This window comes from Prunus mume, linkage group LG1 (genome assembly GCF_029339155.1).
Source record: "Prunus mume cultivar Tortuosa linkage group LG1, ASM2933915v1, whole genome shotgun sequence".
NCBI lineage: Eukaryota > Viridiplantae > Streptophyta > Magnoliopsida > Rosales > Rosaceae > Prunus > Prunus mume.
This window is the reverse complement of record NC_142698.1, coordinates 5,758,047-5,774,186: the sequence shown is the minus strand read 5'-3', so window position 1 is coordinate 5,774,186 and position 16,140 is coordinate 5,758,047. Positions and strand designations below refer to the sequence as shown.

Below are 16,140 nucleotides of genomic sequence, written 5' to 3'. Positions count from 1 at the left end.
CAGTCCCCCCCTCCCTCCCTCCCCCAACCCAATGCAACCATCCACGACAACAGAGGTTGGACAAACTTTTCATGCAACCTTATCATAAACACAACTTTTTTTTCTTTTTTCTTTTTAAATACAAGCGATATTTTATTTTAATCTAATTTATATTGCGGAGAGGGGGATTCAAACTCGGGTGCAGAGTGGAGAGCACATTCACTCTACCAAAGCTTGACTAAGCCCATGTTTGAAAAACGACAACTTTTTTTATAATTAAGCATGCAAATAAACCAGCTATATTTTACATTTACTTGTCCTCTATTGTTGACCTTCACACAAAAACAACAGTGAAATTCCACTAACAAGTACTTCTTGTGAGACATGTACATATATCCCATACTTTTGAGGTCAAATGGCAACATGGTTTTCGCCACTCCACATATTACTCCAAAATCCAAACCACCAGCTTCAGTTGAAAATGTTAAAGTCTTTGTCTCAGTATTATAATATCACACTTTTTTCTCCTTTATTGTTTTATATTCTGAATTTTTCATCCTTAAATTTGAAAGGGTGTTTTAGACACACACAAAAAGAGGGGGAGAGAGAGAGAGAGGAAACGCAACAAGGGAAAGTGGTAGTCCATGTTAAATTTATAGGTATTTGGTTACTTTCAAATCTTGGTATATAATTCCCTTTTTCAATCTATATATCCTTGAAGTTTGAGAGAGAGCCTCTTGGTGTGCTTTTAATCTAGACTCTGCTTATACTCGTTCCTAGATAGATTTCCTTGGATTATTCTCTCATCGATTTTCTACACCCTTCAAGAAGAGAGAGAGTGAGAGAGAGAGAGAGAGAGAGAGATGGCATCTACGACGTCCCAGGCCATGCTCAGCCAGCAGCAGGGCTTGTTTGAGAATGAAGAGGGTTCTAATGCACAGATGGGTTTCTTTTCAATCCCACCAAACTTGAACTTTTCTTCATTGGGATCTCTCAAAGCCTTCGGTTCTTCTAGCATACCTTCAAGCACCAATCTCTCTGAAACCCTACTCCCATCACTCACTCCTCTAAAGCATAGAGAAGATCATAACATCACTACTAGTTCTGATTTTGGAGGATCCCAACTCCTTTCCTTGCAAAGATCCACTGCAAATCTCTGGTAAAATAATATAATTAATATCACACTTAATTTCCACATCTAGTGATTATATATGTAGTCTTGAATCTTGATCTCCTTTTTGAATTGAATTCTCTTGCATGCAATACAATTACTCATGTAAAACTAAGAATATTAGAAGTATAAACATGTTTTGGTACATATGGTCTAGGGCATGGGGAGAGGTGAGCGATGATCATGAGTGCCTAAGCAGCAAGAGATCAAACGGTGGAGATGATCGCCATCATCAACATATGGGAGTTTCAGCAATGAAGATGAAGAAGATGAAGGCAATTAGGAGGAAGGTGAGGGAGCCTAGGTTTTGCTTCAAAACCATGAGTGAGGTTGATGTGCTTGATGATGGATACAAGTGGAGGAAGTACGGACAGAAGGTGGTAAAGAACACGCAGCATCCCAGGTGAGACAATTCACATTTTCTACACTCGTCTCTCCTTTTCTTTTCTCTTTTTCTTCAATTCTTTTGCTTTAATCACATCTTCTGCAAAAGTTTATTGCATGTCAAATTGGATTTTAGCTTCTAGTTGTACCCCATACACATGATGTGCTCCTCTCTCTCTCTCTCTCTCTCTCTCTCTCTCTCTCATTATTGTCATTGTTATCATTATTATCATTAGGCTTTTACAGGCTTGGCGCTGGAGATTTGACGGGTAGATGGGTCTGAATAATTTACAATATTGATAAGTACAGTAATAATATTTCCGACCAAAAAGAAAAAAGAAGATGGTTAACTATTAATGCACTTGTAATATTTTAGAGCCTTTTGCAAATGCCATTTCCAAAAAGAACTAATTATTAGTACTTTTGGAGATAAAATTCATAATATAAAGATCACGAAACACCAACATACTGTGCAAAGATTGATCAATTATAATGCTTTATAAAAGGAAACAAACAATTTCTTAATCCCACAGATGCCGAAGAGAAATTATTACGGGGCGGATGATATTGCCGGAAATGAGTACTCTAAAATCACTTTTTCTTGGAATATTGATTTAATGTACGTCCCTAAGATTGGATTCCATGAAAAAGAAGAAGAAAGCTGCCAGTACTAGGACAAAAATCATCACCAGAATAGGTGAACTACTGTACATGTGGTGGAGCTTCAATCCATTTCATTGGCCATGTTTAATCATAAGAATTAGGGTAATTTGATTATAATTATTGGTTGCAAAACTAGGTTATACCAAAATTAGGAAAGCATGGGCACATTATTACTTGCATGGTTTAGAAAGGGGTGCATCATGCACGGGTTGGGTATTTATTGCTACTATTTCTGCAAGTTACCTTCATGATATGTCAGATAGAGGAATTTTCAAATGCACACCAATAATTTATAACAGCACAAATCACTAGTTTTGGTGCCACCAGATCACAATGTGTTTTCATCATCTAAATGTTCGTTTTCAGGTCTTTCCTTCCTCCAAGGAAGGTCATCATCCCCTAGAAAAATTTATCAAATAATCGACTAGCTATTTGATCATTCCCATCATAAGTTTTATTGAATTCACTTTGATTATAAGACAGTTCGGATCATGAAATTGCGTTGTGGATGTTGGCCTACGACGGTGGTTCGTGATTTTTTAAGTTACATATGGTGTGCATTTTGAAAAATTTCTGATGTCGTACATCTAAGTGTCATTGTCAACCAAGTACTATTGATTAATTATGTGGCATCTTCTTTAAATTTAGATTAATCTGCTGACTTAATTAACATGTTTATATATCTATCCGGGTGTGAGTCACCATAGGAGTTGAAATTAAGTCCAGCAAAATTCCACAGAAATGATTTGAACTTTGAATGTGAGCGTATATATATCCTGCATAATCATATGCCTCATTTGTTGAATTTACTGGTGTCATGTGGTTTCCAAGAGTTAATAATTATGGTGTTCAAAGCTATATACAACATAGTCAAAAGTTGGACTTATAATTAGAGTAGAATATCTTGCATGAAATGGAAATCCTTCCCCACCCCTACCTGAACTTGACTAGGATTTAATTTAACTTTTTCTGAGTTTATAAACCTTTTTAGAGCTGGGTTTGTTAACTTATGTGGAGCATGTGTACTACTGATCAAGACATGTGAATGAATTGTCTCCTCTGATACAAATATCTGATATACAGTTGAGTTATATAAGCTTTGAGCATTCAACCTACAATATTGAAATAGGATATAATGAGTGAAGAGACCAAAGTTTTATACACTAATTATCGCTATGGTACATAGTAAGAGTTCCTACTTTCCTGCTAATAGCAGTGTGACATGTGTGCAGAAATTTTTCTTTTTGTGTTTTTGATGAATTATTTTTGCATATGTGTCAAACTATAATTCGCAAGGAGTACCTCATTACCGGTAAGGAATATCCATGCAAGAATTGGAATTCTTTAGATGCGTGATCCTTGACTTAGATCATTGGATGATATTTGATTTAATGGTGATATGTCATGTTCTCCCCGTCCATTGTTTGGCAATATAAGACGCTTATATTCATATTGTCATCATTAATTAGGTTGCTTAAATTCATAGTATGACAATATAAATAGTTGTACGACAATATGAGTTCGGCGCAAAAAAACACATTTACCTGTATATGTATTATAAAATTATCGGAAAGCCAGACATCTTGTAACCAGAAAAGACCAAGACTTGGATCGGTTAGTCAACAAATTGCATCATAAGAAAACATGTGCAGTTTTCAGGTGAGTGCTTATTGTGTTTAATTAAATTGTTTGGCTAAAGTAAAGCAGAAATAGTATTTTGGGCTTGGAATTTCAGGGTTAAATGTAGGTCCCACAACTAGTCCTCTTATGATTTCATTTTCCTAAAAGGCAACGAAGCTCTCATCAAAGTTTTGAGACCTAACATTCTAGCTAGCTATAAGGCTCTGTCGAAGATCTTTCTGAGATCTTTCTGTTCACAATGCTTTTCTGAAGTGATGAGATGAGATATTTGTGTGCTTGCATTTGTTTGGTTCTATATGACCATGTTTTATTTAGTTAGGTTTATCAAGCTGCTTCAAAGTTTCTTGAATTACTTTTTGGTGCATGCATGCATATGTACATGCAAATGCAGGAGCTATTATCGTTGCACCATGGACAACTGCCGGGTAAAGAAAAGAGTGGAGCGATTAGCCGAGGACCCGAGGATGGTGATCACAACCTACGAAGGGCGGCACGTGCATTCTCCATCGCACGATCTTGATCAAGATTCACAGCAAGCTTCATCTCACCTAAATAACTTCTTCTGGTAGACCATTCTGTATATTATAATTCTGTATCCTTTGGCTGCACTGTGGTTGTGTATTCATGTCTTTGGCAGTGTTTGGATGGATATATAGGATAATAAGCATGATGCATGGGCTTGATTGCCCCTTTTTGTTGATCAGCCTAGCCTCCTGCTTTCGCTAATATATAAACTGCCTAATGAATAAAGCAATTGTTTCAATAAAATTTATTACCAACTTTTGCACAGCTTTCACTTTTTCTATTGTAGTTTTCTAAATCAATCATGGATTTTGATTTCTGCTCTCCTTTCCTTGGGATTAAGATTTCTTTTCTAGCTAATTAGAGGGACATGATGGGATGAAGTAATCAATGGTTGCTTATTGGGTGTTTTCAATTTAGATTTTAAAAGATTTTAAAGAAGTTTAAAAGTTTCGGTGTTATTCAATCACGATTTTATAGCAGTTTATTCAATTATGGGCGTATTCAATTCATACTTTTTAAACAACATTCAAATTTGGATGTATTCAATCACGACTTTAAAAGACTTTATAAAAGTTTGGAGTGTATTAAAAAAATTCATTGATTTTAAAGGAAATACAAAAGCAGATTTCATTTGATAATAGATTAATTTTAGGCCATGACAAATTTTTGCTTCCCCTCCATAGATTTTGATAGATATATTATTTTTATTCTCAAGATATGATTTCACTACTTCTACTACTACCATCTTATCATGACTATCACCATCGCCACCACCACCACAGTCATCGTTGTTGCCTTCACCACCACCCCCAAAACCACCACCACCACCGCCGCCACCACCATGACCATGACTGCCTCCGCCACCACCTCCACCACCACTACCAACCTTACTATCAGCCCCACCACCATCACTGGCACCGCCACCTCCACCACCTCATCCCACCACCACCTTCACCACCTCACTCCCACCACCACCACCACTACCACTCCCACCTCCTCCACCACTACCTCCCCCACAAACCACCATCATCACTGCCATCGCCATCACCATTGCCATCGCTATAAACTCCATTAAAATTAATAATAAAATTATAACAAACTTAGTTAAAATCTATACACGAATTTAGTCAAAATCTATGTGAAGTTTGTAGAATTTAGTCAAACTCAATTAAATTCAATTAAACTCCATCAACTCTATAACTCTTTTAAAATCATTTAAAAACTAAATTGAATACATCCTCTCAAAATAACTACAGTTCAGAAATCTCATAATATCATATTTGTCAATGATATTATGATAGGGCTCATTTAGTATTTCCTCTCCCTGAAGTGGTCCATGGGCTTGGAATGAATAGCGTAGTGGCCCTAACTAATATTATGTCCCCTGCCCAGCCTATATTGAACAAGTGTGTTAGGCCTGAAGAGCCAATCCTACACGAGCTGCTTGCGTCTTGAACTTGGGCCTTAAACCTTACAATATTAAAAGAACGATTTATTTGCAAACATCACTCTACATTTTTTATTTTGCGTTAATTTCAATTGAGTGCTGCTAAATAAACTCTAAAATTAATTGAGTACATCCTATGATCTAAGTACATTCTAAAAATATGTGGTATCATGTTTCACAATTCAATATATTCTTTTTAGTCATTTTATATTAGGGTAAATTAGTAATTCAATAAATACTTTGATAGTAAGGTGTACTTAGTTAATTTTAAGGTTCATTTAGTAGCACTCTTTCAATTTATTATCCTAAACTCTCAATCAAGGCAGGTTTGCCCATGCACTCTAAATTTTAACAGTCATTTACCCTAATCTTTTTAATTTTTTGCAATTTAATTCCGTTGTAAACTTCATTATCAACATGTCCTTTAATTGCCTACGTGGTGGGCCTGGGTTAGATGAAGGGTATTTTTCGAGCAATAGGTGTCTTCCAGCCCAAACCTGCAGAAAATGTGTCATAGTTTTTAAACAATAGTACTTGCAAAAGATACCATTTACTTGAAAATACCCTTCAACTGACATTAAAAGAAGCAAATAGGTGAGACCTAGGCCTACTATGTAGAAAATTAAAGAAAAATTTGACGGTGAAGTTAACGCCGGAACCATATTGCAAAAAAATGAAAATGATTAGGTTACATGATTGTTAAAATGGAGAGTGTAGGGGTAAACATACCTTAGGGTGAGAGTTCAAGGTATTAAATTGAAATTACCTCTTTTATTTTTAATATGAGCGAGGGATATTCGAACTTGAGACCTATATCAATAAAATGAAGAAAAAAAGATACCATTAAACCAATAACTAGTTGATTGCTCTAAGTTTTTAGGTCAAACTTTCAATCTTTAAGTTCATAACATCAACCGACCACTAATAATAAGGGTGGACATCAATTCAGCTAAACCAACTAAATCAACTAATTTGAACCATCATGGCTAGTTTTGTTTGGTTTTAACCAAGACAAAACTCAAATGTTTTAAAATCCAACAGGACCTTTATGGTTTGTTCAGTTACGATTTTTGAGGTTTTGCAAATCGGCATAAATCTAAACGCCCACTTGTATATTTATTTTTATTTTATTTTATTTAACACACATAGTTTTCTTATTGGATAATAAATAGGTAAGGATATTTACTTTGAAGTTTGATGGAACTTTGAAGCAATTGATCTTTGAATTGTAATTATATTAGTTATTGAAGTTTAAAGTTTGATGATATATTGAATTTAAGGATGGTTTGATTTGCTAGAAAATAATACATACGTAACAAGTTATAATATATATTTTTTGTTTACTTAGCTAACGAAGTCGGAAAATGCAATAGAAAAATGATTTTACTTACGCCCAACCGTTCAAAAATTGGTTTGGTTTATTTCAGTTTCCTCAATGATTTTTGTCAAAACCAAATAGAATCATACCATTTTATTATAATCAGTTAGACCGGGGCTACAAAGTAAAATTGATCCAATCTGGACCGTGCCCACCCCTAATCAATAACCGTCTCTTGCCCCTCTGAACATTGGACTTTCATTGATGGTACAAATAGAACCCACTGATTAAAAACTAGATTGATTCAGACTTCATTTTCCTAACAAGCCACTGTAACCAAGCCTTCACTTACTGTTATGTCCATGGCTGGGAACGGCAAGGGGTGCAATAGATTGCAATCATGAAGAGGAGCTTTCCTATGGTATCTTGCAGAAACCATGATGCAATTACCACTGTACCTTCATGTTTGTATGCCTGCCAAATATCACAGATTCTATTCAGATTGGAGTGCATTATTACACCTTTACAGTTTCCATTTTCTCTCAAAAGTGGTCAATCCAATGGCCTTTCTGTACAAATTTGGAGCCCATCATGTTTCCGAATTGGACTTTTCCTTGATGGCGCATAAGACAAACTTATATGAGTGTGCCAAAACACAAAAGAGCTCAAATGAGAAAATTCCGAATGCTTTTGCTCTACTGCGGTGAATTTACCAAGCAAACATGGCCCACCCAATTTTTACTAGCCAGAATAAATGTACGAAATGTTATCTACAATTGTCACATGATATTTATCACCTTATTCCAAAAGAAAATACTATAATTTTTATTTGGTTAAAAAAAAACCATCTCTTACTTATATATATTTTCTAGTGTGTATACTCTATATAGCCAAAATGACGGTCGGTTTAGGGTTAGGTTTAAGATTTATTACAAAGAAAGTTAAACGAAAGTCTAAATTGGATTAGTTTTGACTATGAACATGATATTTTCAAGAAAATAGAAGTAAATAATATAATTTCATGAGATTTGAACTCAGGACCTCCTAGATGATCAGTAGATGTCATTAAACTAAATGGTTAATGACCTATTCACATTAAACTGCTACTCTAAACAATGATATTCTTTTTTTTTTTTTTTTTTTTTTTTTTTAAATAAAGCAATCATTTAAACTATAAGAAGAGAGAAAAATCTCACACACGCATCAAGGTCTCATGGGAGTTCGAAGTTAAAATCACTGATTTGCAAATCAAAACTCATTTTCACTGAACTAGACCTCGTTAGCTAAGCAATGATATCCTAATGTAGCTATTAGTCGTAAATTGGTATTGCTAAAACTTGAAACCATCTCAATGTTCCTTCCCTTTTTCAAATTTTGTCCCCAAAGTTATGGTTTTTTGAATAGGAATAATTGGGAATGGATGCATGCATGGGGTGTCATGCTGCTTTGTTTCTAGTTTTATAAAAACACACCCGAAAGCCGAGGGTCACATACATTCAAGTGGCACAAAGAAAATAGAAAATATTTGTTTTGCCAACTCGATACACTTGGAATTGGACAGATCGTAGGAGTTAACTATTAGCATTTGACCCAATAAATTATAGATGCTGGCATTATGTGCCATATGCAGCTGGCAAAAAAAAAAAAAAATTTAAAAAAATTCAGTCCACGAGCACAAAGGAATTAATAATTTCTTGTATTTCTTGTTTGTGGTATTAAAAAATATTGGTGTTGTAGTAGTAATCGAGAATGAAGACTTTTTAAATGTATATGAAACTTTCGAAGTGCACAATTTTAAAAATAAAAATAAAATAAACTGATGAAAGCATCTTATTCTTAGAATTGTGTATACGTACGTACATGTCTGTACAATGGTACGATGTACGTTTGTGATCTGTATGGTTGTAAACTGTGTGTGTCTATATTTAATACTAAAACAGTGTTGAAGAGAGTTTTGCTAATTAATTATAAGTCTTTTTTTTTTAAAAAGGATCTTTTGTATTAAGATGAGATACACTAAACTCACACACACAATACGGATGCTAAAACTCATCGTAAGTATTAGTCCATTGTTCTGAAATATGAACAAAAACATGCTATGGTAGTTAATAAGTTCTCTTTGCAATACGAAAGAAAGAAAGAAAAAATTGTTAGTTAACATAAGAAAGTTATTTAAGAATTATCCTAATGTATATTCACATTGTAAACTAATTAAAAAGATAAAAGGATCGAGTAGCTCATGGACGTTTGAGGTGAATTTTATATAAGACTACCATTCTTAGAGGAAATACATGTGATGCGTCTTTTTATAACTAAATTTTTGTAAAGATGATCTTTGACTAATGACATAAAAAAATAAATGAGTCCAATTATGAGATGATATCATGAGGAGCTTAAACGATTGGATAGCCTCATATTTTTTACTAACGAGTTAGCATTTGAGGTTTCTATATATATATATTTCAAAGTAGAGTGTATAATTTTCTACAAGAATAACAAGACAAAAATATTCGCCCATGTCTCCCTTTTTTTACGATCTTCCCAATTGCCCACGTTCATCCATTCTCATTTGTTTAGGTCAGAAAGAAACCCCATTTATTCTTAATTGCACATCCTACTCTCCCGTGACAATTATTACAAGACAAAGTCCATTAAAAAAAAAACAATTAAACTTAGCAAAAGGTAGACACACATAAACATCTTCATCAAAAAGACACACATAAACATGAGCACGTGAGGCCCACTAACTTGTACGTTAATCTTACTTATCTCTCACTAATCATGCATTTTTCAGTCACATACTTCCAAAACAAAAACATAAATTTGGTTCGTGGTTTGTAATTTAATTAAGAAAATGCGTTAAAAGGAGGGCCCACCTCGTAAATCTGCGCACGGCCCGGTTGAAGTTGAATGTATTGATTGCATGCCTCGAGGTCTTGCCCACCCTTAAGTCCGTTCGGTTCGAATAAAGAATTTAAGGGTTTAGGGAAATCATTTGCAAGGGATAAAAAATAAAAGAATTATTTATAAATTATAATATTTAATAATGTCAGGAAAGTAATCAAGAAATACTATTTTATTTCCTTATCAATGTTTGATTCGTGAAGGAATGTAAAACAAACTTTGTTTAAGTTTTCAATTATACCCATATTAGAAATATGAACTAAATAAAATAAAAGAAGAATGCATTTAATGTTATATTGTAATTCTAAATAGTTATTGAGAACATAATGATCATGAAAAATAGTCGTGAAAAAATACATTTAATGATAGGCCTAGTTTCCGATGGAAAGGGAAAATGAAACCCAAGGGGGTGGAGAGTCTCATTTCCCCTCATATTTTCCCATAAGAGAGACGAACATTTTCCATGCTTAGACTTATCAGATTTCCCATTCTCAAGCCTCATTTCCCATGAACCAAACACACTCTTAGTTTTCATGTAAACTCCCCCCTCTACACACTCCATGTTGTAACTTTTGCTCATACCAATTCTTCAGAATGTTTACTTTGGCAATATATATATATATATAGTTTTTCTCTTATTCCGACTCGTGCGGATGCCCTTGTAAACAGTGGCGGAGCCAGAAATTCTATCAAGGAGAGTCAACTTTAAATAGCTTTATAGTTACAATGAACTTAATTTTTATAGGAAAATATATATATAAGAATTCATTATAATGATTAAATTTCAATATCACAAATTTAATATCTTAGTAAGTATAACCCAAAATCTAGCAACCTAAAAATAATGAAAGAGTATCAAAAGTTGATTTTAGATAGAATGAGAAAATCAAATAAAATATATGACACACACATATAAATGACATATGAAGACATGAAAACAAATATAGATCATATTCATGTTCATTGTAGACAATTTACATTTGTGAGAAGGGTCAATAGTAAGTATAGCTATAAAAACAACTTGGATAACATAGATAAATATTATATTTTCAAAATGTTGAGAAGGGTCAAGTGACCCTTGTGGGCCTTAATTGGCTCCGCCAATGCTTGTAAACAGGTAAGAAAGCAGAGAGGGGTAGTAGAAAATACATATTGTTCGCACAATAATAACATTCGGATGTCCGCATAAGAGAAAAAATATATATAAAGATACTAGTAGTTGGGGCGAGTACTAGAGTGGCTAAATAACAAGAACAACGAAGATATTATTTAGAGAATATTATCTCCAATAAATACATCGATACATGACTTAGTATCAAGAGTAATGAGTTGACTCACTAATTAACCATAAGTGGACTCATTAAAGTTATGGTAGAATGGTTTGAATTGGTCGGTTTGTTGGTCAAAATTGGCCACCGAACTAATTACATCGGCAAGGAAACTTCCATGATTGATGTCGACCTAATGTCGTTTCATTACAAAATCGAATTGGTTGTGGTCAGTGGTGGTAGTGCTAACGAGATGCACGTGAAAGGAGATTCGACAAAGACTAAAGGAGTTTCAACTATATTCAATGATAATCCGACAATATTTGAGTGTGCCAATTAACAGCCACTCTCTCGCTCTATGAGTCCTAAAGGAAAAGTCCATAGAGAGGCGAGGAGGAAGAAGCGTCACTGTCCCTCCTCCTCCTCATCTCTTCTAGTCTTTTCCTTTTAGGTTGGTGAATAAGTCCACTGGGGCATTTTGAATAAAAAATCTCTTGTAGTGGTTTCTTCTAAGCCATGGTTAAATTGAAGTTCCTCATCACCCCTTTTAGTCTGTGTTCCCAATTACTCCTAAAACCCGCTCCCTGACGTTGCTCATGTTCTTTAAATTTGATTCTACATCATCTGTGATGGAGGTTGTTGCAAATCACCTAATTGTTCTTTGGCAAAGTTATTGTTTTCGTTTATTTTTTCGCTCTTATGCACAGGAAGATCACTGGAATCATATTTTCCCCAGATCTGATACGGATGCGATGATGGGTGTGGCGGCGACGACGCTTCTTCAGGTGGTAGTGGTAGGCTCATGAGTTGATTTAGGGTTTTGACTATGTTGGGTTTGTGAGCTTTGTTTGGGCTTATGACTAATTGTGGTGATGCGGGCTCGTAGTTTTAGTGCGGTTTTTGTCTACATTAGTTTTGCTTTTAGCATGTTAGTTTGTTGCCCTATTGAGATTGGTATTTTAGATGTCTTTGATTGTACCGTTGAAGTTTATCTAATGAAGTTTCTATTTGATTAAAAAAAAATCTATATTCGATGATAGTTGGGACAATTGGAGCAAATTTGACAAGATAGGAGGAATGAGGAAGAGATATAGAGAGAGATTGTCGTAGATCGTAGTGAGGTCTTTAACGACGCGACGAATGGCGATAAGTGGCGAGGAGATAGAGAGAGGGGGGAGGTTGAGAGAATGCAGAAGGACATGATAGCATTAGCATATTTAGTGGCATTTTCAAATGAATGGATTAAGGTAAAATATAAAAAATAAAGACTGCTGCTAAATGAACCCTAAAATTAACTAAGAACACCTTATGATCTAAGTACACCATAATATTTTAATCAAAATGTAAAATTAACTAAGTACACCCTATAAAACTACCAAAAATACCCCTGGTACACCCTAATACTTGTAGTATTACTTTATAGTTGATTTTCAGCTTGACTTTTTTAATAGTGTTTATAAATATTTGACTTTTCATATGGATTTATGTTTCTACTAAAATTGTTAACACTTTTTTCGCAATTTCAAGTTCTTGCAATCACCACCTCTTTCGTTGAAAACACAATAGGACAAATGGGAAATTAAGCACAAATTATCTCATAACATTTTTTGTGCTGAAAGAAGCCAAATGAGCAAAAAGCCATCATAATTATTATATTTATGTTACAAAACAAGAACTGCCAATGGTATAATGGAAATGAAAATAATACTTAATGTCACCAATATGATGCTTCAAAAAGCTACTCAATAAATATAGGGTCATTATCATAAGGGTCCGCTACACCAGCTTCATATCTAAAATGACGTATAGGATCCTGATATGGCATAAGCCAATTTGATGCAGTTATGGTTGCACATCTCAACCAATGCTCATCAACTGGTGGCATAGGGTGTTGACCTTCCAAATAAACCTGTAAAATAAAAAAAATTAAATAAATCAAGTTATGTGAAAAGAATAGTTAGCAAACATATATATGCATAAACATCTTAATTGATTTACCTTAATCTAGTGGTTGTGGTTAACAAATCTAATAGAAATCTCACGGCTATAGATAGAATCCAATGGAGCAGTCTCATATGGAAAAAATGGAACTGACTGATGTACTGACCAAGTCATGAGGATTACATTATAACAAGATACAGTGAGGTGTCCTATATTTGGTATAGTCATCCACCTATCTTGAAGTGGGAACTCCTCAAAATAGTCCAACATATACTTAATATGTTGTACCCGTTCCTTACCATTTCATATTAACTCGTATATGACAGATTCTTTCCTCAACTCCTTCCATAAGTCTCTGAGTACTTTGCCCCAAGCATTGTCACCAAACCCCATCAATGATCCAATGGCTCTAAAACCACAATTACCATCCCCCTCTAATATGTATCAACGTATGTTTAGGAAACCATTTGTTAAACTCTGGTGTTAAGCAAGAGTCATCTACAATGGGTTTAGGCCTATAGACATGCATATTACAATTACACCCAAATTACGATATAAATGACAGTATACAAAATTTAATATTGTAACTACTTATAGGTAGCTTCAAAGGCGGCTTCTTTGAATTCACATATGGCAATGGTTGTGTTTGACTATTGCATATTGATCGCTTTTGAGGTATGGTATTTGGCTTCTTAAGTGGCGGTCCTGTAACAACATTGTCAATCGAGTGTGCACTATCTTGACCAAATAAGACAACCTCAAAAGCAGAAGGCAAATGTCGAGTAGATGTGTCAACTTTTGGATAACCTTTTGTTTTAATCTTCACATGGGGTTGTGTAAGTGTGGTAGATGTGGGATTCATAATCTCTTGTAACTTCATACTAATATGTCTCTTTGTCTCATAACTACAACTTTGAAACCATTTCACAAATAATTCTAACTGTGCATTTTCTGGAGGATTGTTCGGTGTAGCAGTAGGTTGGGGCTTCAAAAAATCTAACTTCCATCAATGAGGATATGAATACAATCAAGTGGAATAGGCCTATGAGTCCGTTTGAACTCTTGCATCTCATGTGCACATGGTAATCCGTGTGTGTGTTTTATTATGCAACTACATGATAACGGATCAACCCCAATATAAATCTAACCGCTTCAACTCAACCATAATATTATCCTACGCAGAAATAGATACAAAACCAATCAACTCCTTGAAGTCTTCTTTCTTGCAGTCATGTCTTTATCTCAGTATGTTGCAATTCTATTAAAGGATGAATTTTGTCCCGTGATGTTCCAAATGTACACATGCTATTACCAAGTTGTTTCTACAACTTTACATGTGCAGTCTTCGCCCTGTATATTGTAGCAATATGTTTCATGTGAAGTAATATATAATGTATGCTATATAAATATTAACTGAAAATCAATAATAAATATCTATTTGATGTTGTATTCCCAAAATGCATACATGTGTTTGTCCAAGCAGTAACAAATCTTTCTTTATAAGGAATCAACCATGTCTCCTTCACATAGTTGATGCCAGAATTGTGATCTTTGAAGTTGGTCTGCAAGGCTAGTAGATGTCTTTCATACTCGGCTTCTGTGTTTGAAGAAACAAGCATATTCCATGAAATTAAAAATTTGTCTGAACTAGCTTTGTCTTCAAATACATTTTTTCATTTTCCTAAGACTCCCTTATTAATATACAAATTTATAAATAAACCCAATCCTAGACATGTATTTATAAAAAAACACAAACACTATTTAAACATAGAAACACACCCAAAATCAACAATTGTATATTTTTTGGGTGTGTTTATAAATGAGTTTTGAGTGTGTGTAATGATGGGTTTTGGGTGTGTTTATAAAGTGTTTTGGGTGTTGGGTTTTTTTATAATTTCAGCCCCCATTTTGGGTGTTTTAGTGAAACTCCCTTATTAATATGCCATGTACATAATAAATGTCAAACACCAGGAAAGACTTCATGGAGTGCATTCATGAGAGCCAACTCTCTATCTATGACAATAACACTAGGAATCGAATTAACATCCATAATACTCCTTAGTCTAGCCAATGCCCATCTGTAGTTGTCTTCTTTCTCAGCACTAAGATAAACAAATGCAATTGAGAATGTAAGATGTGTAGACATCAGCCCCACAATCTCCAAAAGTGGATAGCAAAACCTGTTTGTCTTGTATGTGTAATCCATTATCAAAATATGAGGAAATGTGCGCAGTAGCTTAATACTTGTAGGGTGAGCATAAAACAAATCACGTACAATATTAGCGGTACCATAGCTTCTATGCCACTCTACATACTCATGGGCAAACAACTTTCATAGCAATACATGCATCTCTAACATACCTGCTTTCTCAATCACCCTACTTTTTTGTCTGGCATTGTAGATTCTTTTCATTATGGTCACATTTAACCCATATCTACGTTTAAGAGTATATAGTATATCCTTTGGCCTAGCCAAACTCTTAGACATGTCAACCACTAGTAAATTCTCTTCCACAGTTAATCTCCCTGCATATGAATGCCCTTCCATATTTAGTGCTGCAGGATGGTTATGAACTCCACATACAACCTCAAGTTGCCATGCATCTCCAGGACCACAGTTCACACCCTTCAATGAAAAGGGGCAACCACACTTCGTCGTACTGGTAGACTTCACACTTTTTTTCTTTGGAGGGTTTGAACTTTGATCAAGCTTATGTATTGTCTTGCTATCTGATTCCAGAACTTTTTTTTCCTAAATTGGCCACCCCTCGCACAACAAAATAGAATTAAACCGGTCTTGAATTTACCAGCTCCTCCAATATCAGACATTTTAATGATAATCACAAAGCCATTCCTTTTCCCTTGTTCACGAGTCCATCTTATTAATACATCACGACTA

The 16,140-nt window shown here is 34.7% G+C and overlaps 2 protein-coding genes across 2 annotated transcripts; one reads left to right on the top strand and one right to left on the bottom strand.

Moving 5' to 3' along the window:
* The first annotated feature begins 563 nt into the window (after window positions 1-563).
* On the top strand, window positions 564-4,627 carry WRKY13 (WRKY DNA-binding protein 13). Its single transcript, XM_008234134.2, has 3 exons — window positions 564-1,138; window positions 1,308-1,553; window positions 4,230-4,627. The coding sequence occupies exons 1-3, from the start codon at window positions 843-845 to the stop codon at window positions 4,405-4,407; spliced, it is 720 nt and encodes a 239-aa protein (XP_008232356.2). The 5' UTR covers window positions 564-842; the 3' UTR covers window positions 4,408-4,627.
* A 10,574-nt stretch (window positions 4,628-15,201) lies between these two features.
* Window positions 15,202-15,789, bottom strand: LOC103331687 (uncharacterized). The gene is made up of 2 exons (XM_008234337.2): window positions 15,603-15,789; window positions 15,202-15,548 (listed from the first exon to the last, which is right to left on the bottom strand). Exons 1-2 carry the CDS (start codon window positions 15,787-15,789, stop codon window positions 15,202-15,204), a joined length of 534 nt encoding a protein of 177 aa, XP_008232559.2.
* Window positions 15,790-16,140: the final 351 nt, after the last annotated feature.